The sequence below is a fragment of the Ovis canadensis genome, chromosome 16 (assembly GCF_042477335.2).
Source record: "Ovis canadensis isolate MfBH-ARS-UI-01 breed Bighorn chromosome 16, ARS-UI_OviCan_v2, whole genome shotgun sequence".
Taxonomy (NCBI): Eukaryota; Metazoa; Chordata; class Mammalia; order Artiodactyla; family Bovidae; genus Ovis; species Ovis canadensis.
The window spans coordinates 33,515,411-33,540,939 of NC_091260.1; the positions used below are offsets into that span (position 1 = coordinate 33,515,411).

General features: G+C 40.8%; 1 protein-coding gene across 5 annotated transcripts in view; it reads right to left on the reverse strand.

Annotated features, from left to right (window-relative positions):
* RAB3C (RAB3C, member RAS oncogene family) overlaps window positions 1–25,529 on the reverse strand; it is a 362,916-nt gene that overhangs the window by 12,338 nt on the left and 325,049 nt on the right. For all 5 annotated transcript variants that reach the window (XM_069556501.1, XM_069556503.1, XM_069556504.1 and 2 more), the window contains exon 4: window positions 25,257–25,381. In XM_069556501.1, the coding sequence (XP_069412602.1) occupies window positions 25,257–25,381 (125 nt within the window). The remainder of the gene's footprint in view (window positions 1–25,256; window positions 25,382–25,529) is intronic.

A 25,529-nucleotide genomic window follows, 5' to 3' on the forward strand; every position in this document is an offset into this window, starting at 1 on the left:
TTAAAGGTTGCACTTCTTCGCCTTTTGGCTGAGATCGCAGACGGTAAAGCGTCTGTCTACGATGTGGGAGACTCGGGTTCGATCCCTGGGTCGGGAAGATTCCTTGGAGAAGGAAATAGCAATCCACTCCAGTACTATTGCCTGGAAAATCCCATGAACAGAGGAGCCTGGTAGGCTACAGTCCATGGGGTCGCAAAGAGTCAGACACGACTGAACAACTTTACGTTCACGTTCAAAGATTGCACAGCTCTGTGAATATACCAAGAACCACTGAACTGAACACTGTAAATGGGTGTAAATGTACACTGTAAATGTACATCGATGAGCTATATGATACATTTATCACTTTTATCCATTTTGTACAGATGATCTTATTTACAAAAGAGAGACACAGACATAGAGAACAAATGTATAGACACCAAGGTGGGAAGATGGTGGGATGAACTGGGAGATTAAGATCGATATATGTACACCATTGACACTATGCGTGAAATAGATACTAATAAGAGTCTACTGTATAGCTCAGGGAACTCTGCTTAGTGCTCCAGGTGAAAGTGAGAAGTGTGAAAGTGTTAGTCGCTCAGTCCTGTCTGACTCTTTGCAACCATATAGACTGTAGCCCACCAGGCTTCTCTGTCCATGGGATTCTCCGGGCAAGAATACTGGAGTGGGTAGCTATTTCCTTCTCCGTGGAATCTTCCCGACCCAGGATCGAACCCACGTCTCCCGCACTATAGGCAGATTCTTTAACTGTCTGAGCCACTAGGGAAGTAGTGACCTAAATGGGGAGGAAATCTAAAAAAGAGTATATGTGTATACATATGGATGAAGAATCACTGTTTTAAATGAATGAGAATGTTTTCCATAAGAGATCGCTCCAGAAGGAATCTCCAGGCCCTACTGGGGAAACCATTCCACTCACAGAGGAGGATTCTGTCAATCAGAAAATATCACCTCATGCTCAACACAAACCTTTCAAACAGGTATTTGTCATTGTTTTTTCTCTAGCCTCAGTGGAGATGAAAGAGCTTATGGTAAAGGTCTGAATACATTCTGGTGAACATGAGGAACACGAAGCACACTCAGCTTGGCTGCTGGCACTGCTCTACCTGGCTCCCTGAAGGTCACGTGAGTGCCAGGTTCCAGGGAAGTCTGGTACTGATACCCACACAAGGCAGCTTTAGGCCAGAAGCATACTGCTCATCAAAGTAGTGGCTTCCAGGCTGGCTCCCTGTTGGCACCTGAAGAGTACTGAAATGTCCCAGCACCCCCAAGAGACTTGTTCCCCTTGTAATTATTGGTGGTAATAATCACAATTCAAATATTCAAATATTGAGCACTTACTTAACTACCACTTTCTCAGCCTTTTCTTTAATGCATTTAAAATACTCTTATAGGCAGTGATGTATTCCCATGCATCAGTGGCTATGCCATGGTGTGAAATACCATTTGTTTCCATAAGATATTCTGGGGAATTGTTTTCTTTTTTCACCCTTAGGAAAATCCTCAACACCATGTGGGGCACTACGACTATTTCCAACTTCAGTTTGAGAGAGAAAAAAAAAATGGCAACTGTTCTTTCATTCCATAAAAATCATAGTGCAGTAAATCCTTTGCATCTCTCATTGTTAAAAATCTGTGATCTGCCGTAGGTTTCTCTTTCCAAACTCCTAAATGAGAAGACTTTCTGGTTCCAGATTCTAGTTGCAGTTTCAGTGTCTTCCCCTTCCTGTGGAATTGAATGAACAAGAGCAGCACGGAAAGGTCTTCTGTTGCCAGGTGGGTGACATTTGGGCCAGAACGTGAGACTGCTGAGCAGCAGGCCAAGCTACGATATTAGCTCGTTCCCTGCTGGGCCCCAGCCTGGAGACAGACTTCAGAGGAATTGATAAGGATTTTGACCCACTTACCTGAAGAAGGCTCCACAGAAAGCAGACCAAAGCTGGAGAATAGGAGTTCAGCCAGAGGTTTGTTTTGCTAAAATAAAAGGTCAAGTATGCTAGTCTTTGACTCCTTGCCCTTAGCCAGGCCTAACTGGATGTTAGCTTTTCTGTTTTATTAGTATGCTGAAACTATGCAAGGATCATTCTGTGCCTTTGACAAATCCCACTCAATGTAGAGGTTCCCTCCTGGTCCTTCTCTCTCCAGACATTAGCTTAACACACTTCATATGTGGGAAAGGCTCAGCACAACAACAGAGAGGGAAAGAAGTATCTGAATTTGCTGATGTAGCAGCTGCCCATGCTGTGGTTCATCATCTTCAGTTAAAACACCCCCAGCACCCTGCACTCAGCCCAGCCTGTCTATTCCCCATCTGCTGAAGAGACTCAAGGTAAGCCCTTGGCAGTTTTGCCCATGTGAGTTATCTCCTTGAGTCACTGTCCCTCATTCTTTCCCCCTTCTCAATCCAACCTACTCTTCAAGACAGAGACTTCTGTATGTGATATCTGATGTGCAGACTTTTAACATTTTATTTTGAGCTGACCTTTAAAAATCTAGATTTCTGGAGTGGTATCACCAAGATGATGGCATAGGTCATTCCTGACTTCATTCCTTCACAAGGAGAGCAACTGACAACTAGCCGTGTGACAAAACACCTCTGAGAAAAATCCCAGAACATGTGGGAGGCTGAAGCACCCCTGCACCCCAGAGAGCCAACACAGACTGCATTAGCAGGGCAAGGAGAGCAGTCCCACACCGACTGTCCAGGCTGGTGCGGCACCACGCCAAGAGGTGGCACTTCCTCCAGGGGGGAAGACAGAGCCTGGGGTAAACACAGCTTCCCCCATATGCGATTGCTTCTTAGGAGCCCCCATTCCAGACTCATCCCACAAGGAATGGTGAGGAAATCTGTAAGGCTTGACCGCCGGGAATCTGATGGTGATGGAGAAGTAGGGAGAGGCTCCCAGCAACACGCACTTGGATCTTGACAGACTGAGTTCCTACCTGAAGCACCCAAGTAGCAGTCCCAACCAGTGGCTTTGTTCATCTGTGGAACCAAGATGGTGGTGCAGTCTGAGCAGGGAATGGTTCTGCCTGATGCAGGTCTTCAAAGAGGCTTCTTGCTCTGTAACCTGGCATTCCCCCACCCAGGCATGAGAGCTGAGTCACAGCCTGGCTCACTCCTGAATGTAGCTCCCAGTACTGCCAAGTCAAAAAGGCTGGCCAGAATACCCAGAAGCTGCATTGCCCAACAACACCTGAGTAGAGAGTATGAGAGCAGAATTGATTTTCTGCAGAGCAAAGCCACTCATGGTTCTGTATAGCTTGGGAAACAGGGATGTGGGTTGGCTTGAGGTAAGATCAGACTTGGATCCAGTTCTCCTTTTTCATCAGGGGAGGGGAACTAATTCATAACCCCACCCATTGCTGAATATTGCCTTCAGCCCACCTGACCAGGGTACCTAACCAGAGCATAGGGGAGCTGTGTAGCCTATCTAAAAATCCTGCTTACAGTGGCACTTAAACAGAGCGCATAGCCCATAGACAGGCTTTTCCTAACATCAGAGAGTAAAATCAAGTGGCCCCATTTGGCCAGGGAATTCAGTGTACAGTCTGGACAGACTCAGGTTTCTAAACAATAAGCTATACCACCCCTGAGGTATGTCCTGCTGCCCCACCGTGCCAGGGAAGTTAATTCATAGCACCATCTACTGCTGAGCATAGTACCCAAGACAACTGTGTAAAAAGCATGGTCAGAGAACCCAGGGAAATACAGAGCGCATGTTGTAGTCCTGCTTGGGCAGGGAAACAAGCCAGCAGTCCAGTCCGACTATTCTCAGCCTGCGGCACACACCCACCCCCAACCTCAGAGCGTGGGCAGAGGCTTCACACCAACGTGCTGCCAACAGATGCCCAGAAACCCAAACTGAGCTGACTGGTGAACTCTTCTGCCAAAGAGAACCTATAAATTTTGCATGAGGAAACTGTTCACTCAAATGTGTGGATAGTGATGTAAAGAATTAAGAATCATGAAAAAATCAGGTACACACAATACCACCAAAGGAAATTAGTAAGCCTCAAATAACTGACACTAAAGAAACGTAAATCTATCAACTGTCAGACAAATTAGAACAGTCTTCTTTAAGAAGTTTGGTGAACTACAGGAACAAACAGCTAAACAGAATTCGGAAAACAATGCATGAACGGTATGTGAAGTTCAACAAAAATTATAAACCTCAAAAAACATATCCTAGAGCAGAGCAATATCATGAACTAAAGAATTCAGTAAAGACTCAAAAGCACACTCAACCACACAAAAGGAAGAATCAGTAGTGCAGAATTCAGAACGTTTACAATTATCCAGACAGAGGAACGAAAGGGAAAAAGAATGAAAAAGAGCAAAGGAAGTGTGTGGGACAGGACTTAAGTCTGTGGGACTTAACAGGATACAAAAGAAACAATATCCACATTATGGAAAGAGAAAGGAGAAGAAAATACCCTTAAAGCAATAATGACAGAAAACTTCCCAAATCTGGGGAGAGAAATGGACATCCAGATCCATGAATCCTACAGTACCCTTAGTAGATAAGCCCAAAAAGGGCGATATCAGACACATTTTAATTAAATTGTCAAATGTCACAGATAAAGAATTCTGAAAGCAGCAAGGGAAAAGAAAGAAGTGACAAGGGAACACCTATAAAACTACTGGTGGATTTCTCAATAGAAACGTTTCAGTCCAGGAGTCAATTAGATGATATAGTCAAAATATTGAAAGAAAAAAAACTGTCCACCAAGAATTCCACACTCACAAAATGTTTATGGCATACAATAATATAGCCATACTCATGATCCAGTACTGGAAATATTGTTCCATTTTTAAAATCCTACTTAGTTTCTCCAGTTATGAGAGCGAGTGGCATACTGTAATTATGTAATACTTTGAAAGCAAAGTTATAAACAGGAAGAAAACAAAGACATTGTTAATCTTATATTAAATATCATCCTATGCCTATGTTGGTTTTCCCTGGTGGCTCAGACAGTAAAGAATCTGCCTACAATTCAGGAGACCCAGGCTTGATCCCTGGGTTGGGCAGATCCCTAGGAGAAGAAAATGACAACCCACTCCATATTCATGCTTAGAGAATTCCATGGACAGAGGAGCCTGGTGGGCAACAGTCCATGGGGGTCACAAAGAGTGGGACACAACTGAGCAACACACACACACACACATGCTTATGTAATGATAGACTAGTATTTACATGTATTTTATGCATTCATGACATAACTGACTTTAAAAAATATTTTTCAATATTTCTAGGCTTTGGGGTTTGTCCACGAGTTTTTTCACATTACTGAAATTCTCCAAAATTTTTTTCAACATATTTATTTAAAAAATTCACATATAAATGGACTGATGCAGTTTACGTCATTCAAGGGTCAACTGTATACTTTCAAGTGTACATGGAATATGTTATAGGACCAATTATATGATGGGCCAAAAAAACAAATCTTAGAAAATTGAAGATTAAAATCATAATAAGTATGTCCTTGGACCACAATGGTATATGAAACTAGAAATCAACAAGAGGAAAGATGGAAAATTCATGCACGCATGGAAATTAAATACTTCTTCAACAATAAATGAATCAAAAAAGAAAATTAAAGGGGACTTTGACTGTGTGGATCACAATAAACTGTGGAAAATTTTGAGAGAGATGGGAATACCAGACCACCTGACCTGCCTCTTGAGAAATCTGTATGCAGGTCAAGAAGCAACAGTTAGAACTGGACATGGAACAACAGACTGGCTCCAAATAGGAAAAAAAGTACGTCAAGGCTGTATATTGTCACCCTGCTTATTGAACTTAAATGCAGAGGACATCATGAGAAACGCTGGACTGGAAGAAACACAAGCTGGAATCAAGATTGCCGGGAGAAATATCAATAACCTCAGATATGCAGATGATACCACTTTTATGGCAGAAAATGAAGAGGAACTAAAAAACCTCTTGATGAAAGTGAAAGAGGAGAGTGAAAAAGTTGGCTTAAAGCTCAGCATTCAGAAAACGAAGATCATGGCATCTGGTCCCATCACTTCATGGGAAGTAGATGGGGAAACAGTAGAAACAGTGTCAGACTTTATTTTTTGGGCTCCAAAATCACTGCAGATGGTGACTGCAGCCATGACATTAAAAGACGCTTACTCCTTGGAAGGAAAGTTATGACTAGTCTAGATAGCATATTCAAAAGCAGAGACATTACTTTGCCAACAAAGGTTCATCTAGTCAAGGCTATGGTTTTTCCAGTGGTCATGTATGGATGTGAGAGTTGGACTGTGAAGAAGGCTGAGCGCCGAAGAATTGATGCTTTTGAACTGTGGTGTTGGAGAAGACCCTTGAGAGTCTCTTGGACTGCAAGGAGATCCAACCAGTCCATTCTGAAGGAGATCAGCCCTGGGATTTCTTTGGAAGGAACGATGCTAAAGCTGAAACTCCAGTATTTTGGCCACCTCATGGGAAGAGTTTACTCATTAGAAAAGACTTTGATGCTGGGAGGGATTGGGGGCAGGAGGAGAAGGGGATGACAGAGGATGAGATGGCAGGATGGCATCACGGACTCAATGGGCGTGAGTCTGAGTGAACTCTGGGAGTTGGTGATGGACAGGGAGGCCTGGCGTGCTGCGATTCATGGGGTCGCAAAGAGTCGGACATGACTGAGCAACTGAACTGAACTGAAAACATCTTGAGACAAATTTAAAGGGAAACACTACTTACCAAAACTTATGGGATGCAACAAAAATAGTTCTAAAGAGGAAGTTCATAGAAATAAATACTTACACTAAGAAACATGAAAGGAACATTAAGAAACAAAAAACTATAACTCTATACCTTAAAAAACTAGAAAATGAAGAACAAATCAATTACAAAGTTAGCAGAGGAAAGAAGTAACAGAGAAGAAATGAAATAGAGAACAGGAAAACAACAGAAAAAATTAATTCAGCTCAGTGAGACAACAGATAATCCAGCAATAAACCTATGTATATTTGGTTAATTAGTTTACAATAAAGGAACCAAGAATATATGGTGAGGAAGGGACAGTCCTTTCAATAAATAGCACTGGAAGCTACATGCAAAAGAATACAACTGGAAACTTATTTTATACTTTATATAAAAATTCACTCACAATGGATTAAAGACCTGAAACCATAAAACTTCTAGAAGAAAGCAGGCAGTAAGCTCCTTGACATTGGTCTTGGTGATTTTTTGGATCTAACTCCAAAAGCTAAGGCAATGAAAGCAAAATGAAACAAATGAGACTACATCAAACAAAAGCTTCTGTACAACAAAGGAAACCATCAACAAAATGAAAAGGCAGCAGTTTTACTTCTGAATAGACAGTTTTCCAAAGAAGACATACAGATGGCCAACATGCACATGAAACAATGCCCAGCATTACTAATCAGGGAAACGCAAATCAAAACCATAATGAGACATTGTTTCACACCTGTTAGAATGGCTATCATAAAAAAAAAAATCATGAAATAGCAAGTGATGGCAAAACTATAGAGGAAAGAGAACCCTTGTGCATAATCGGTAGGAATGCAAATTTTGTAGCCACTATAAAAAACAGTTTGGAAGTTCCTCAAAAAATTAAAAATAGAACGACCACATGATCCAGCATCTCCACTTCTGGGTATTTGTAAGAAGAAAATGGAAACACTAATTTTAAAACATATATGAATCTCTGTGTTAATAGTATCATTATTATTTACAATAACCAAGATATGGAAACATAAATACACAACATTGGATGAATGTACAGAGAAGATGTGGTACATATTTATACAATGGACTACTATTCAACCATAATAAAGAAGAAACCTTGCCATTTGCAACATGCATGGACTTGGAAGGCATTAAATGGCAACCCACTCCAGTACTCTTGCCTGGAAAATCTCATGGACAGAGGAGCCTGGAAGTCTGCAGTCCATGGGATCGCTGAGGGTAGGACACGACTGAGTGACTTCACTTTCCCTTTTCACTTTCATGCATTGGAGAAGGAAAGGGCAACCCACTCCAGTGTTCTTGCCTGGAGAATCCCAGGGACAGGGGAGCCTGGTGGGCTGCCGTCTATGGGGTCGCACAGAGTCGGTCACGACTGAAGTGACTTAGCAGCAGCATGCTAAGTGAAGTAAGTCAAACAAAGATAAATATCATATGACCTCACTTACATGTAGAATCTCAAACAAAAAAATAGCAAACAACCACCCCTCCTCTGCAAACTACCCCCCCTAAATAAAACTTGGCTCATAGAGAACAGATTGGTGGTGATCAGAGGTGGGGGCTTGGAGGGGGCAGGCAAAATGGATGATAGGGGTCAAAGGGTACTAACATCCAGTTACAGAGTAAATCATGGAGATGGAATGTATAGCTTGGTGGTTGTTCAGTTGCCCAGTCATGTCCGGTTCTCCACAACCCCATGAACTGAAGCATACCTGGCCTCCCTATCGCTCTGTAGTTAATAATACTCTATTGTATATTTGAAAGTTGCTAAGAAAATAAATCTTTAAGTTCTCATCACAAGAAAAAATTGTCAGTATGTGTGGTGATGGATATTAGACATACTGTAATGAACATTTTTCAATAGGCAAATACTGACTCATTATGTTATATACTTGTAATATTATATGTCAGTTTATTTCAATAAAAATTTTTAAACAATACTGTTGACTGTGTCCCCTCAGAGAGATCCCAGTTTAATTCACCTGATGTGCAGCTTGTGCACTGGTGTTTTTGAGAAGCCCTTCTCTAGATCCAATCTTCCTTCTAGTTTTTTTTCCTCTCCTTGCCTTGGTCCTGCCTGATTTGAATTTTCGGAGAAAGAAGTGAGACCCCTTCAATGTTTTGAAGCCTGTGACTTGAGTTAATTCATCTGTTATTCCTAGTCTCCGAGCAGTCTAATGTGGCTGTCAGTGCAACAAAGAAGGAAGACAGCATGCTCTCTAATACCTTAGTCTTTCACTATTTAGATGGGAACTAACTTAAGTAGTCCTTCTTACAGATTCCCTGAAATGATATTCTAAAAATACTAAGAAGTTGATGCGTGGCTTAGTGGTAATTGTTTCAGGGTAATTTTTAAGGCCCATAGAATGAGTCATCAAGAATTTCCAGAGGTTTCTTATAAAGTATAGAATGAGTAGTTAAGGAGTTTTCAGTTTATTGGTTGGAGGACATTCCATAAAGCTGGGCATTTTTTGAAAAGAGATATTATGTATTAATGGACTTCCCTGGTGGCTCAGATGGTTAAGCGTCTGTCTACAATGCAGGAGACCTGGGTTCAATCCCTGGGTCGGGAAGATCCCCTGGAGAAGGAAATGGCAATCCACTCCAGGACTGTTGCCTGGAAAATCCCATGGACAGAGGAGCCTGGTAGGCTACAGTCCATGGGGTCGCAAAGAGTCGGACATGACTGAGTGACTTCATTTCACTTCATTATATATCAATACTTGGGCAAGATTGTATTTGAAAGAATTTATCCTTTAACAATGATCTAGTCATTTTCTGGCATCTTTCACTGTATCACTGGAAGACTGTGGGGTTCATGAACAGAGTTTAAATAGGATTACCAATTAAATAGACCCAGATTTCCTCCTGGATTGTAAAACAGAAAAATAAATTCAGTTAAGACCTTATCTGTATCTCCATATTGTTCCAAGAATATGACTCAGGTGGAGCTTAGCCGTCAGGAAGGTGTGATGCTGCTATTATAATTCTCTTCAATGGAAAATGCATAAAGAGATCTGGCTGCTTAGGGTCAGACTGCATGGATTCAAAGTTCAGTGAAGTTACTACCTTGTTCTCTCTTACCTGGGCTGGCAAGGAAAGCCAAGAGTGTGTGTGTGTGTGCTAAGTTGCTTTAGTCATGTCCAACTCTTTGTGACCCTGTGGACTACACAGCTCTCCAAGGTCCTCTGTCTATGGGATTCTCCAGGCGAGAACAATGGAGTGGGTTTCTGCGCCCTCCTCCAGGGGATCTTCCCGACCCAGGGATCGAACCTGAATCTCTTATGTCTCCTGAGTTGGCAGGTGGGGTCTTTACCACTAGCACCACCTAGGAAGTCCAAAAGACTCCAAACAGGAACCAGTTGGAGGATCCTAAAATCAGAGTTCCTAAATTAGGTAACCCTACAGTCTCAGCAGAAATCAGCAGTATGTGCATTAAAATCTCAGGAGGTAGACTTTCTTGGCTTGGTTACAATGATGTCCCATCCACCTTAGTATTTTTTTTTTAATTAATTAATTGGAGGCTAGTTACTTTATAATATTGTAGTGGTTTTTGCCAAACATTGACAAATAAATCAGTCATGGGTGTACATGTGTCCCGCATCCTGAACCCCCTCCCCCCCCCCCCTCAGGATTGTCCCAGGGCACTGGCTTTGAGTGCCCTGTTTTATGCACCGAACTTGCACTGGTGATCTGTTTCACATATGGTGATAAACACGTTTCATTGCTATTCTCTCAAATCATCCCACCCTTGCCTTCTCCCACAGAGTCTGTTATTTATATCTTTGTCTCTTTTGCAGTCTCTCATATAGGGTCAGCATTACTATCTTTCTAAATTCCATATATATGTGTTAATATACTATATCGGTGTTTTTCTTTCTGACTTACTTCACTCTGTATAATAGACTCCAGTTTCATCCACCTCATTAGAACTGATTCAAATGCAATAGCTGAGTAATATTCCATTATGTATGTGTACCACAGCTTTCTTATCCATTCGTCTGCCAGTGGACATCTAGGTTGCATCTTTCTATGTCCTGGCTATTGTAAATAGTGCTGCAATGAACACTGGGGTACCCATGTCTCTTTCAGTTCTGGTTTCCTTGTTGTGTATGCCCAGAAGTGGGATTGCTGGGCCGCATGGCAGGTCTATTTCCAGTTTTTTAAGGAATCTCCACACTGTTCTCCATAGTAGCTGTACTAGTTTGCATTCCCACCAACAGTGTAAGAGGGTTCCCTTTTCTTCACACCCTCTCCAGCATTTATGTTTGTACTTTTTGATAGCAGCCATTCTGACTGGTGTGAGATGGTACCTTATTGTGGTTTTGATTTGCATTTCTCTGATCAGTGATGTTGAGCATCTTTTCATGTGTTTGTTAGCCATTTTTGTATGTCTTCTTTGGAGAAATGTCTGTTTAGTTCTTTGGCCGATTTTTTGATTGGGTTTTTATTTTTCTGGTATTGAGCTGCATGAGCTGCTTGTACATTTTTGAGATTAATTCTTTGTCACTTGCTTCATTTGCTATTATTTTCTCCCATTCTGAAGGCTGTTTTTTCACCTTGCTTATAGTTTCCTTTGTTGTGCAAAAGCTTTTAATTAGGTCTCATTTGTTTATTTTTGCTTTTATTTCCATTACTCTGGGAGGTGGGTCATAGAGGATCTGCTGTGATTTATGTCAGAGAGTGTTTTGCCTATGTTTTCCTCTAGGAGTTTTATAGTTTCTGGTCTTGCATTTAGATCTTTAATCTATTTTGAGTTTATTCTTGTGTGTGATGTTAGAAAGTGTTCTAGTTTCATTCTCTTGCAGGTGGTTCACCAGTTTTCCCAGCACCACTTGTTAAAGAGATTGTCTTTTCTCCATTGTATATTCTTGCTTCCTTTGTCAAAGATAAGGTGTCCATCAGTTCAGTTCAGTTCAGTTTGTCGTTCAGTCATGTCCGACTCTTTGTGACCCCATGAATCACAGCACGCCAGGCTCTCTGTCCATCACCAACTCCCGGAATTCACCCAAACTCATGTCGATTGAGTTGGTGATGCCATCCAGCCATCTCATCCTCTGTCATTCCCTTTTCCTCCTGCCCCCAATCCCTCCCAGCATCAGAGTCTTTGCCAAGGAGTCAACTCTTCGCATGGGGTGGCCAAAGTACTAGAGTTTCAGCTTTAGAATCAGACCTTCCAATGAACACTCAGGGCTGAACTCCTTTAGAATGGACTGGTTGGATCTCCTTGAAGTCCAAGGGACTCTCAAGAAGTCTTCTCCAACACCACAGTTCAAAAGCATCAATTCTTCAGCGCTCAGCTTTTGTCACAGTCCAACTCTCACATCCATACATGACCCCTGGAAAAAACATAGCCTTGACTAGACGGAACTTAGTCGGCAAAGGATTGTCTCTGCTTTTCAATATGCTATCTAGGTTGGTCATAACTTTCCTTCCAAGGAGTAAGCGTCTTTTAATGTCATGGCTACAGTCACCATCTGCAGTGATCTTAGAGCCCGCCAAAAATAAAGTCTGACACTGCTTCCCCATCTATTTCCCATGAAATTATGGGACCAGGAGCCATGATCTTAGTTTTCTGAATGTTGAGTTTTAAGCCAACTTTTTCATTCTCCTCTTTCGCTTTCATCAAGAGGCTCTTTAGTTCTTCTTCACTTTCTGCCATAAGGGTGGTGTCATCTGCATATCTGAGGTGATTGATATTTCTCCCGGCAATCTTGATTTCAGCTTGTGCTTCTTCCAGCCCAGCATTTCTCATGATGTCCACTGCATATTAGTTCAATAAGCAGGGGGACAATATACAGCCTTGATGTACTCCTTTTCCTATTTGGAACCAGTCTGTTGTTCCATGTCCAGTTCTAACTGTTTCTTCCTGACCTGCATACAGGTTTCTCAAGAGGCAGGTCAGTTGGTCTGGTATTCCCATCCCTTTCAGAATTTTCCACAGTTTATTGTGATCCACACAGTCAAAGGCTTTGGCATAGTCAAGAAAGCAGAAATAGATGTTTTTCTGGAACTCTCTTGCTTTTTCCATGACCCAGCGGAAGTTGGCAATTTGATCTCTGGTTCCTCTGCCTTTTCTAAAACCAGCTTGAACATCTGGAAGTTCATGGTTCACATATTGCTGAAGCCTGGCTTGGAGAATTTTGAGCATTACTTTACTAGCGTGTGAGATGAGTGTAGTCATGTGGTAGTTTGAGCATTCTTTGGCATTGCCTTTCTTTGGGATTGGAATGAAAACTGACCTTTTCCAGTCCTGTGGCCACTGCTGAGTTTTCCAAATTTGTGGCATACTGAGTGCAGCACTTTCACAGCATCATCTTTCAGGATTTGAAATAGCTCAACTGGAATTCCATCACCTCCACTAGCTTTGTTCGTAGTGATGCTTTCTAAGGCCCACTTGACTTCACATTCCAGGATGTCTGGCTTTAGGTGAGTGATCACACCATTGTGATTATCTTGGTTGTGAAGATCTTTTTTGTATAGTTCTTCTGTGTATTCTTGCCACCTCTTCTTAACATCTTCTGCTTCTGTTAGGTCCATACCATTTCTGTCCTTTATCGAGCCCATCTTTGCATGAAATGTTCCCCTGGTATCTCTAATTTTCTTGAAGAGATCTCTAGTCTTTCTCATTCTGTTGTTTTCTTCTATTTCTTTGCATTGATCGCTGAGGAAGGCTTTCTTTATCTCTCCTTGCTATACTTTGGAACTCTGCATTCAGATGCTTATATCTTTCCTTTTCTCCTTTGCTTTTCAATTCTCTTTTCACAGCCATTTGTAAGGCCTCCCCAGACAGCCATTTTGCTTTTTTGCATTTCTTTCCCACAGGGATGGTCTTGATCCCTGTCTCCTGTACAATGTCACAAACCTCCATCCATAGTTCATCAGGCACTCTATCAGATGTAGTCCCTTAAATCTATTTCTCGCTTCCACTGTATAATCATAAGGGATTTGATTTAGGTCATACCTGAATGGTCTAATGGTTTTCCCCACTTTCTTCAATTTAAGTCTGAATTGGGCAATAAGGAGTTCATGATCTGAGCCATAGTCAGCTCCTGGTCTTGTTTTTGCTGACTGTTTAGAGCTTCTCCATCTTTGGCTGCAAAGAATATAATCAGTCTGATTTCAGTGTTGACCATCTGGTGATGTCCATGTGTAGAGTCTTCTCTTGTGTTGTTGGAAGAGGGTGTTTGCTATGACCAGTGTGCTCTCTTGGCAAAACTCTATTAGCCTTTGCCCTGCCTCATTCCGTATTCCAAGGCCAAATTTTCCTGTTACTCCGTTTCTTGACTTCCTACTTTTGCATTCCAATCCCCTATAAAGAAAAGGATATCTTTTTAGGGCATTAGTTCTAAAAGGTCTTGTAGGACTTCATAGAACCATTCAACTTCAGCTTGTTCAGTGTTACTGTTGGGGCATAGGCTTTGATTACTATGATATTGAATGGTTTGCCTTGGAAATGAACAAGGAGTCCATAGGTGCATGTATTTATCTCTGGGCTATTTTTTTCCATTGATCTATATTTCTGTCTTTGTACAAGCACCATACTGACTTGAATGTAGCTTTGAAGTATAGTCTAAAGTCAGGTTGATTCTTCCAGTTCTGTTCTTTCTCAAGATTGCTTTGGCTAGTCAAGGTTTTTTTGTATTTCCATACAAATTGTGAAATTATTTGTTCTAGTTCTGTGAAAAATACCATTGGTTGCTTGATATGGATTGCATTGAATCTATAGATTGCTTTGGGTAGTATACTCATTTTCACTATATTGATTCTTCCAATACATGAACATGGTATATTCCTTCATCTATTTATGTCCTCTTTGATTTCTTTCATCAGTTTTATAGTTTTCTATATATAGTTCTTTTGTTTCTTTAGGTAGATTTATTACTGAGTATTTTATTTTTTTTTATCACAATGGTGAATGTAATTTTTTCCTTAATCTCTCTGTTTTCTCATTGTTAGTGTATAGGAATGCAAGGCATATTGGTGTGTTAATTTTATATCCTGCAACTTTACTATATTCGTTGATTAGCTCTAGTAATTTTCTGGTGGTGTCTTTAGGGTTTTCTATATAGAGGATCATGTCATCTGCAAACAGTGAAAGTTTTACTTTTTTCCAATCTGGATTTCTTTTCTTTCTTTTTCTTCTCTGATTGCTGTGGCCAAAACTTCCAAAACTATGTTGAATAGTAGTGGTGAGAGTGGGCACCCTTGTCTTGTTCCTGACTTTAGGGGGAATACTTTCAATTTTTCTCCATTGAGGATAATGTTTGCTGTGGGTTTATCATATATGGCTTTTATTATGTTGAGGTATGTTTCTTCTGTGCCTGCTCTCTGGAAGGTTTTATCATAAATGGATGTTGAATTTTGTCAAAGGCTTTCTCTGCATTTATTGAGATAATCATATGGTTTTTATCTTTCAATTTGTTACTGTGGTGTATCACATTGATTTGCAAATATGAAGAATCCTTGCATCCCTGGGATAAAGCCCACTTGGTCATGATGTATGATCTTCTTAATATATTGTTGGATTCTGTCTGCTAGAATTTTGTTGAGGATTTTTGCATCTATGTTCATCACTGATATTGGCTTATAGTTTTCTTTTTTTGTGACATCTTTTTCAGGTTTTGGTATTAGGGTGATGGTGGCCTCATAGAATGAGTTTGGAAGTTTACCTTCCTCTGCAATTTACTGGAAGAGTTTGAGTAGGATAGATGTTAGCTCTTCTCTTAATTTTTGGTAGAATTTACCTGTGAAGCCAACTGGTCCTGGGCTTTTGTTTGTTGGAAGTTTTTTGATTATGGTTTTGATTTCCATGCTTATGATGGGTCTGTTAAGATTTTCTATTTCTACCTGGTTCAGTTTTGGAAGGTTATACTTTTCTAAGAACTTGTCCATTTCTTCCAAGTTGTCCATTTTATTGGCATATAGTTGCTAATAGTAGTCTCTTATGATCCTTTGTATTTCTGTGTTGTCTGTTGTGATTTCTCCACTTTCATTTCTAATTTTATTGATTTGATTCTTCTTTTCTTGATGAGTCTGGCTAATGGCTTGCCTATTTTATTTATCTTCTAAAAGAACCAGCTTTTAGTTTTGTTGACATTTGCTATAGTCTCCTTTGTTTCTTTTTCATTTATATCTGCCCTAATTTTTATGATTTCTTTCCTTCTACAAACCTGGGGTTCTTCATTTCTTCTTTTTCTAGTTGCTTTTGGTGTAAAGTTAGGTTATCTATTTGATTTTTCTCTTGTTTCTTGAGATAGGCTTGTATTGCGGTGAACCATCCCCTTAGCACTGCTTTTACTGAATCCCATAGATTTTGGATTGTTGTGTTTTCATTTTCATTTGTTTCTATGCATATTTTGATTTCTTTTTTGATTTCTTCTGTGATTTGTTGGTTATTCATAAGTGTCTTGTTTAGCCTCCATATGCTTGTATTTTTAATAGTCTTTTTCCTGTAGTTTACATTTAATCTTACCACACTGTGATCAGAAGAGATGCTTGAAATGATTTCAGTTTTTTTGAATTAACCAAGGCTAGATTTATGGCCCAGGATGTGATCTATCCTGGAGAAGCTTCCGTGTACACTTGAGAAAAAGGTGAAATTCATTGTTTTAGGGTGAAATATCTGATAGATATCAATTAGGTCTAACTGGTCCATTGTAGCATTTAAAGTTTGTATTTTCTTGCTAATTTTCTGTTTAGTTGACCTACCCATAGGTGTGAGTGGGGTATTAAAGTCTCCACCATTACTGTGTTACTGTTAATTTCCCCTTTCATACTTGTTAGCATTTGCCTTACATATTGTGGTGCTCCTATGTTGGGTGCATATATATTTATAATTGTTATATCTTCTTCTTGGATTGATCTTTGATCACTGTGTAGTATCCTTCTTTGTCTCTTTTCACAGCCTTTATTTCAAAGTCCATTTTATCTGATATGAGTATTGCTACTCCTGCTTTCTTTTGGTCTCCATTTGCATGAAATATCTTTTTCCAGCCCTTCACTTTCAGTCTATATGTTTCCCTTGGTTTGAGGTGGGTCTCTTGTAGACAGCATATATAGGGGTCTTGTTTTTGTATCCATTCAGCCAGTCTTTGTCTTTTGGTTGGGGCATTCAACCCATTTACATTTAAGGTAATTATTGATAAGTATGATCCCGTTGCCATTTACTTTGTTGTTTTGGTTTCAAGTTTATAAACCTTTTCTGTATTTCCTGTCTAGAGAAGATCCTTTAGCATTTATTGAAGATCTGGTTTGCATCCACCCTAGTTTTAACATATCTCTAAAAGTGATATCAAGTCATATGAAGCCTCATAGCCAACATGTCCAAACTCTTATTCTTGACAGGACAGAAATGTCCCCAAAAGAATTCAGACTCTATTAGCTGTGGTGCATCTGCCTCACTTGATATATCTAGACCTTTAGGGAAGCAACTCTGTATCCTGTCTGTACCACCTCCCTTTCCTCCAGATGCAATCAGTTCTTTTAGTATATTCCTTGTTTAGTTAAGGAATCCTTTCCAATTTGTCTTTAATTTACCTTTTTCTACTTCAAGAGATTATTCCCTTGGAGAATTGCTTAACTAGGCCAATCTTTATTGAATCAGTGTTTCAGAGATAGACATAAGAATGTGCCTTTTTGGGAGTCTTCATATTTCTAAAAGAGAAGGAACTATTTACTTGTATTATATAGCTGCATGTCCCTTCTTCATCCTTCAAGTTATACTTGTTTTAATGTTTTCCAACCCTGTTTAATTTGTATATTCATGATACTTTATTATATTTTTGATATGCAGACCACACATTAAGCTCCACAATGAGGATGATATATCATGACTGTTTGATATCATTATAGGTGTTTAATAAACATTTGAAGATGAATAATCAAAACAAAAAATAATTAGAGGTAAAAAGAAGGGGAAGCACATGTTACAGGCTGGAAAGATGGCAAAGTATGAGAATATTTTATAGTTGTCAGAGATCCTCATAGGGTCCCCGTGCTGGACAAACGGGAAGGATGGAGAAGATGAGGTTGGAATTTAGTAATATAGGCACATGATATCATGACAATTATTTGAATGGGGAGTAATAGGAGATATATATATATATATATATATAATTTGCTTTGGGAAGAAGCATGAATGCAAATTAAAAACACAAAATTGTATCCTTACAAATTAGTTATTTTAAAAATCACTTCTCTCCAAAAGCAATTAGGTTGTTTTCAGTTTTTGTTTCTCTGACTACATTTTTTTTAGGAGACCTCAGAGTTTCTGCACTTTCTGCCCATTCAGAGCTTGTAAAAATGTGTCAAGTATTCTTCTAAAATTTCAAGGCAATACAAATCCATTCTCCTCCCAAAATTTCTTTGTTCTTATTCCCAGTTATATCCGGTCCCATCACTTCATAGCAAATAGATGGGAAAACAATGGAAACAGTGAGAGACTTTATTTTGGGGGGATCCAAAATCACTGCAGATAGTTATTGCAGCCATGAAATTAAAAGATGCTTGGTCCTTGGAAAAAAAGCAACCTAGATAGCATATTAAAAAGCAGAGACATTACTTTGCCAACAAAGGTCCATGCTTTTGGAACTGTGGTGTTGGAGAAGACTCTTGAGAGTCCCTTGGACTGCAAGGAGATCCAACCAGTCCATCCTAAAGGAAATCATTCCTGAATATTCATTGGAAGGACTGATGCGGAAGCTGAAACTCCAATACTTTGGCCACCTGATGTAAAGAACTGACTCCTTGGAAAAGATCCTGATGCTGGGAAAGATTGAAAGTGGGAGGAGAAGGGGACAGCAGAGGATGAGACAGTTGGATGGCATCACCAACTTGATGGACATGAGTTTGAGTAAACTCCGGGAGTTGGTGATGGACAGGGAAGCCTGTGGCTAGGAATGCTGGCGTGCTGCAGTCCATGGGGTCGCAAAGAGTCGGACATGACTGAGTGACTGAACTGATACTAATATCTTTAATTACTTCTCCTATCCTTTCTAATTCAACATTTGTACATTTAAAACAAATTATAAGATTGTATATGTTAATATAGAGAGATTATTGCTATACTATAAATTTGTATTTGGATAAAAATAAAAATCCAAAACATTCCCATATATTGTTATAGGTACATGCATCTATAGGGGATGTCAAAAACACATACAGGAAGAATGATACTAGCTACAGGATAATATTCAGTTCTGGGAAAATTCCCTGCAATTCTCCAAACATTCCCAGCCATGTAAGCCAGTGTTCTAAAAATTTAGGGTCAGAAAAGTCAGAAGGGTGTGTTTTAAACATGAAGATTCCTGGCCTTCAGAAACTTTGATGCAGCATGCCTGGGTTACGGTTGACAAATATGTACTTGAAAAAGAATCCCACAGGATGCAGTTGGAGGTGATATAGAGGACCATCCTAAATTGGAAGTACTGAGCATGTGAAGCTGGCAGGTAGGTAGAGGAGATGGAAGCTCAGGTGAAAGGGTCAGGGCTAAGACAGCATTGGCTGTCATTAGTTTATAGACAGAGTTCATGCCTTGCAAGTGGTTGGGAGTATCTAAGGGAGGGTGCAGAGAGAGAAGAGTGGTGGTTTGAGGATAGAAAGACAAAGTACAAGAGGGAGAAAGAGAGGTCTCCCAAGGAACAGCCAAGATATGGCTGGAGAGAGTGCACCATGATATAGAAGTGAAGATGGCAGAGTTCAAGGAGGGCATGCCCAGCAGGCCAAATGAAACAAAACCGGGAAAGGGAAGACCTAAAAAATGTTCATTGTCTGTATAGTGTAACTCAGGCACTACAGTGGTTGTTCTTGAAAGGTAGTGTTATCATTGTATTTCCAGGCACCTGATGTATTGTAAATATTTGGTAAACTAAACTGAATAATCAAGGGAGGCTGCCATATGAGTATTTTAAAGACCTCACCTATAGCTCAGTCCCATTAAGTAACTTCATTAGGAGAAACAAATGTTATATGGATGTAACCATCCACAGTGGAGAATTAATTGTAACTAGGTCAATAAAACTCTTGTTTTTGTTTTGTTTTGAGCCATCTGCTAGGATGTGGTAATGACATTTAAAAAACAGTACCCAACCTTTGTTTGTGTGTGATGCTCTTCTGGACAATGTAATTTTACCAGTAATTAAAAAAAATAAAGCTAAGACCTTCAAAATCTTTAAGCTTAGGTTTTTCCTTTATAAATGATCTTTCATGATCATTTATAGAAATGTATGTAGTCATGAGGAAAAAAAAACACACACATTAAAGAAGGTAAACAACTCTCTACAAATGCCCAAGTGCTGGTTGCTAAGACAACTGCTGGGGTTTATTGAATACAGAGCAAAAAAATCAATCAGAAATCACTGGAAGAACTCGCATGGGTACATAAAACATTTCTGCCTCATAATTGCAGGAAATTTCCTACATCTGTGTACCACATGAAAATGGTTTGTGTTTGTGTCAGTCGGCGGAATTCCAAGGAAAGTTGCCTTCTTGATGTGTTCTCATCATTTTAATTCCCTTCCATAACATGACCTTCTCAACACCCAAGTAATTTATTAATATTACAGTGGTAAAACAAACAAAAAAAAAGTAGCCCATTACCTGCCTCTTTTGTACCAGTGTCACTTAATTCTTGGCTCCCGATAATGGCTCCCATTCTTGGTTTCTTTGAATCAAACAGTTTTCAGGTTTATATATAGAAGTCATTTACATCTGTGTAGCATCTTCTTCCCCATGTGGCATATGCTTGACTTGTCAAGAAAACACAAGGAGGGAAGGATGGTCTCAGGAAGCTGCCCTGCCAATCTCTCCCAGATTTCCTTTCTTTCTCTCTCAGGGAATCTATTATTCTCTATTCCTAGCTTCCCAAGGTGCTAAGACGACTAAGAAAAGATTGCCACGTTTTTCAAACTTTTGAGTGGAAAACATTGTTAAGTTGATGGAATAGAGAGAAGCCCCACGAATGAAATAAAAGATCAAGGGTAGCCACATACAGCCAGACGTCAGCTGTATGACCTTCTCATGGCAGCTGCAAGAACTTGGTAGGAGGGTTCTTCTGGTCATTGGATGATAGCCTTTAGTCTAATGAGCTCACTAATCTCATAAGGAAATGGTCAGTCTCTCAGACTGGACTGTGCGTAGTTAATTTATGAGATGACCAAGTAACAGAGTGACCCATTGGGAAGATCTCTGCTTCTCTAATCTATGTTACACACTCCCCACAGATTAATCCCAAAGTGCCTCTTTGAGAACAGTGTTTTTCAAATTTTAGTGGGTTGAGGCACGTTAGTGGATCCTAGCATATATTTAGTGAGTTGAAACATGAAAAAAGATGAAATATAATAGAAAAGAGGATAGCATCAGAACAGTGACAGTGAAGTTGCTCAGTCGAGTCCGACTCTCTGCAACCCCGTGGACTGTAGCCTACCAGGCTCCTCTGTCCATGGGATTTTCCAGGCAAGAGTACTGGAGTGGGGTGCCATTTCCTTCTCCAGGAGATCTTTCCAACCCTGGGATTGAACCCAGGTCTCCTGTACTGCAGGCAGATGCTTTACCATCTAAGCCATCTAATAAGGTGAAGTGTGTATTGTGAAACTTTCATTTCATTCTCTTTCTATGTAGGTAAGCTCTGGATTGCTAGATTGGATACATTTCTGGTCCTGACCAGAAAGGTTAGAAAGCCAGACTAGTCCTTGCTGAGAATTCCTCAGTGATCTCTCTTGTATACAGAAAAAAAGAAACAATTCCAATTCCTTTACTCAAAGGCTAGAATTGTCCCCCAAATCCACTTGACTTCCATAACATTATGCTGGGTTCCAACTTTTTCACTCATTGTCCTCCCAATGTTCCTCTCAGGATCCTTACTCCACTGTGCCCTTTATTCATAATGTTTCTTCTCCTCTTAATGGTTTTCATATTCTACTCTCCTTTTGGGACCATTTGAAACTTATCTTTTCATTTAACCATACGATTGCTAGTTCCTCTCATCACTCACCTCTTCCTAGCTTTTCTGCTCATTTCCATATATTCTCTCTGTTCCTCTGCATTGCTCTTTATCCATCTCCCATCCCACTTCATTCCCACACCTCCTGCCGACAACCTGTGTCTGCCTCATTCCCTCTGTTGCTTTCCTCTTAGCATGCACCTCCAGCTTATTATATCCTCATTGTCCTATTTTATTGTTGTTTTATAATTCCTGCTCTCTTGTGTATATCTCTGGTCTCCCCACTTGACTGAAAGCAACTTGAGCCTAGGAACTGTGGATCATAGTTTTTCGGTATCCCTTACAATGTTTGGCACAGTGCAGGATATATAGCACATACTCAGTAAAAAAAAAAAAAAAGAAAAGAAAAGCCTTGAATTAATAAATCAGTGATGGCCACTGAAGCCTCTCCTTTTATGCAGTGGCCCCCGCCAGAGTCGCCCCCAGCCATGACCTCCTCCACACCACCCACCCCAACCCTACAAGGCGGGCTTGTGTGCTGTGGGCCAGACTCAGGAACAGATGCCCATAGGTGGCTCCTGTACACACAGCTGAGCCCCAGGAGCCATGCAACTAAGGAAGAAGAGATAAAATCTTTCCTCACGGCCACACAAAGAATGGATTTACAGCCCATCAACTGGCTTTGTACACTCAGCACCTGCAGAATGTCTGAATGGACAGTGAATGCTCCTGCAGCTGAGACAGGTCTAGCTTTAGCAGCTGTGGACTTTACAGGCACATACACACGGATGCTGGACCAGGCCAAAGTCTGAGCTGCCCTTGTAGCACCCACAGTGGGTCCGGATCTATGATTACTGCAATCCTGGGACCTGACTTCAGGGGGTCTGTGCTGGTGGCTTGGTGAACACAATGCTCAAGGAATATCCAGGTGGCTCAGTGGGTAAAGAATCTGCTTGCAGTGCAGGACACACGGGTTCGATCCCTGGACTGGGAAGATCCCCTGGAGAAGGAAGTTGCAACCCACAACAGTGTTCTTGTCTGGAGAATCCCATGGAGAGAGGAGCCTGGTGGGCTACAGTCCAAGGGGTTGCAAAGAGCTGGACATGACTGAAGTGACGTAGCACGCATGCAAGAAACACCAGGGCCAACTGCCGGGATACAGATAGTTAAGGTGGGAATGAGAGCACTGTCAATAACAGTATAATCTGAGAGCCTGCACAACAGATGAAAGATGACACAGCAGAGCACACCTACACGTGAGTAGCCCAAGAGGAGGAACACTCAGTGGCTTCTGTCCCAGTAGGAGTGCTCCAGTCTCACCTAACTCACACCACAGATCAGAAACACAGCTAGGAAACAGAGCTGGGAGCTGCTACTCCAAGAACTAGGGAACAGATCTTGTACAACCACAGAACAAAAGGAAGGCCCTGCTCAGTATCCAGTGCAGGCTCTGGTCACCACCATATCCATCATGCCTCCTATCAAGGGGATCATGGACAGCATACACTGAAGAAGAGGTGGCAGACATCTATACTAAAAGCAGCCTTAGCACCAGGAAAAAAACCCACACCGGCTACACAGAAATGTCCCTACATAAAAACAGTCCTCCAAGACACAATCTGAGGGTCTGTCATTTTAAAGAACAATCCCCAGAGCATTTAACCTTGAAGCCAAGAAGAGGTTGAGTGCAGGAGCTCCACAGGGCTGAGGAAAAGAGAGTCCACTCTTAGAGGGCACACACAAGGTGTCATGCACTGGGACCAGCAAAAAGAAGTGCATATATCATAGCAACCTGCCTGGGAGGTGAGGGTCGGCTGTAGTTCATTGTGGGGGAAGGGAGACTGGTACTGGAGACCCCAGGGAATACTGATCAGTGTGAGCTCTCTCAGTTCAGTTCAGTTCAGTAGCTCAGTCGTGTCCGACTCTTTGCGACCCCATGAATCGCAGCACGCCAGGCCTCCCTGTCCATCACCAACTCCCAGAGTTCACTCAGACTCACGTCCATTGAGTCAGTGATGCCATCCAGACATCTCATCCTCTGTCGTCCCCTTCTCCTAGGAGGTTCCCATTTTGGCACCAACACCCACCCCAACCCAGCAACCTACAGCCTCCAGTGCTGGAAAGCCTCAAGCCAAACAACAAAGTAGATAGATACATAGTGTCACCCGTCAGGAGACAGGCTGCCTAAGTTGCATTGAGCTCACAGCCACCTCAAGTCACACCCCCTGACACCCCCATGCCCCCAAGAGGAACAAGACCCAGCTCCACTCACCAGGGGCAGGTGCCAGTCCCTCCCACTGGGACACCTACCTCACCCCAGGACCAGCCCCAGGACCAACCAGTCATCCACCAGGGGCCAGACACCAGAAGCAAGAGGAATTGTGATCCTACAGTCTATGGAAAGGAGACCAGAAACACAGAAAGACAAAATGAGAAAACATAGAAATGTGTGCAGATGAAGCAGCAAAAATTAAAACCCCATATCACAACCAAAGAAAGAGAAGAAGAAAGACAATCTACCTGAAAAATAATTCAGAGTAATAATGGTAAATATGATTCAAAATCTGAGAAGAAGAATGGAGGCGTAGACCAAGAAGATACCAGAAATGTTTTAAAAAGAGAAGATTTAAAGAACAAACAGAGGTGAACAACATAATAACTTAAAAACTACACTAGAAAGAATCAATAGAATAACTGAGGCAGAACGGATAAGTGAGCTGGAAGATAGAATGGTGGAAGCCACTGCCACAGAACAGAATAGAGACAAAGAATGAAAAGAAATGAGGACAGTTACAGAGACCTCTAGGGAGGGAGAGTGTGAGTGTGTGTGTAACTGACCCACTTTGCTGTACACCTGAAACTAACACAACATTGTAAGTCAACTATACTGCAATAAAAATTATTTTTAAAAAAATCAGTCATGATCCCCTCCTTTGTACCAAAATTCTACCCTACTGACTCCAACATTTTTTCCCTAGATAGAATCTTTTCCATTTGAATTGGCTTTTCCATTTCTCAAGATTTTTCATATCTCTCATCTCAGTTGCTTTTATCTACAGACTTCATAAAGTAGGCATGAGTCATGATACTCATTCTTAAAAGATGAGGAGATTGAGCCTCAAAGAGGTTTGTAACTATGACACATATTGCCACCAGTGTACTTAGAACCAAAATCTCATGCAACCTATTCTGTGCCTATTATCCACCCTCCTCCAATGGAAACCTGAAAACAACAATCACATAGAATAATAATGTGCTCTCAGTGTAAAGTGTTGTATATAGAGGAAAAGCCCCAAAGAAATAGCAAACAAGGCATATCCTGTCTGTTTTATGCAATGAGAATTAGAACACTGTGTTCTAGATCCAAATGCTGGCTGTCTATTTTACTTCTGTAATTGTACTTGTATTCTAAGGATGCCACAGAAAGGGGGAGAAAATCCATGTACTGCTAACAGATAATGTGTTGGCTTCCACTGTCGGGTTGACAATCTTTTCATTTAATTCATCTTAGCAATTAGCTGGGACTCTGTTCTGTGTTACAAGTAATTAACATGTTCTTTTTCTTGTTAATTTGATCATTTGTTTCTTACCAAGCTGTTCTCCTAAATGTTGGCCCCTCTCAGTTGAGATGACTCGCTCATCTTCCATGTCACATTTGTTCCCAACCAGGATAACCTGGGCATTATCCCATGAATATGTTTTGATTTGAGTTGACCTAAAAAGGAAAAAAGAAAAGGCAAAAAACTGATCAGAGAAAAGTACAACAGCATAAAATGAAGGAGAAGAAATATATCCCACAGATAGATGATGGTAACAGCAAAAAATGAAGCCCAAATGCCTGACATTTAGAATTAATTAGTTCA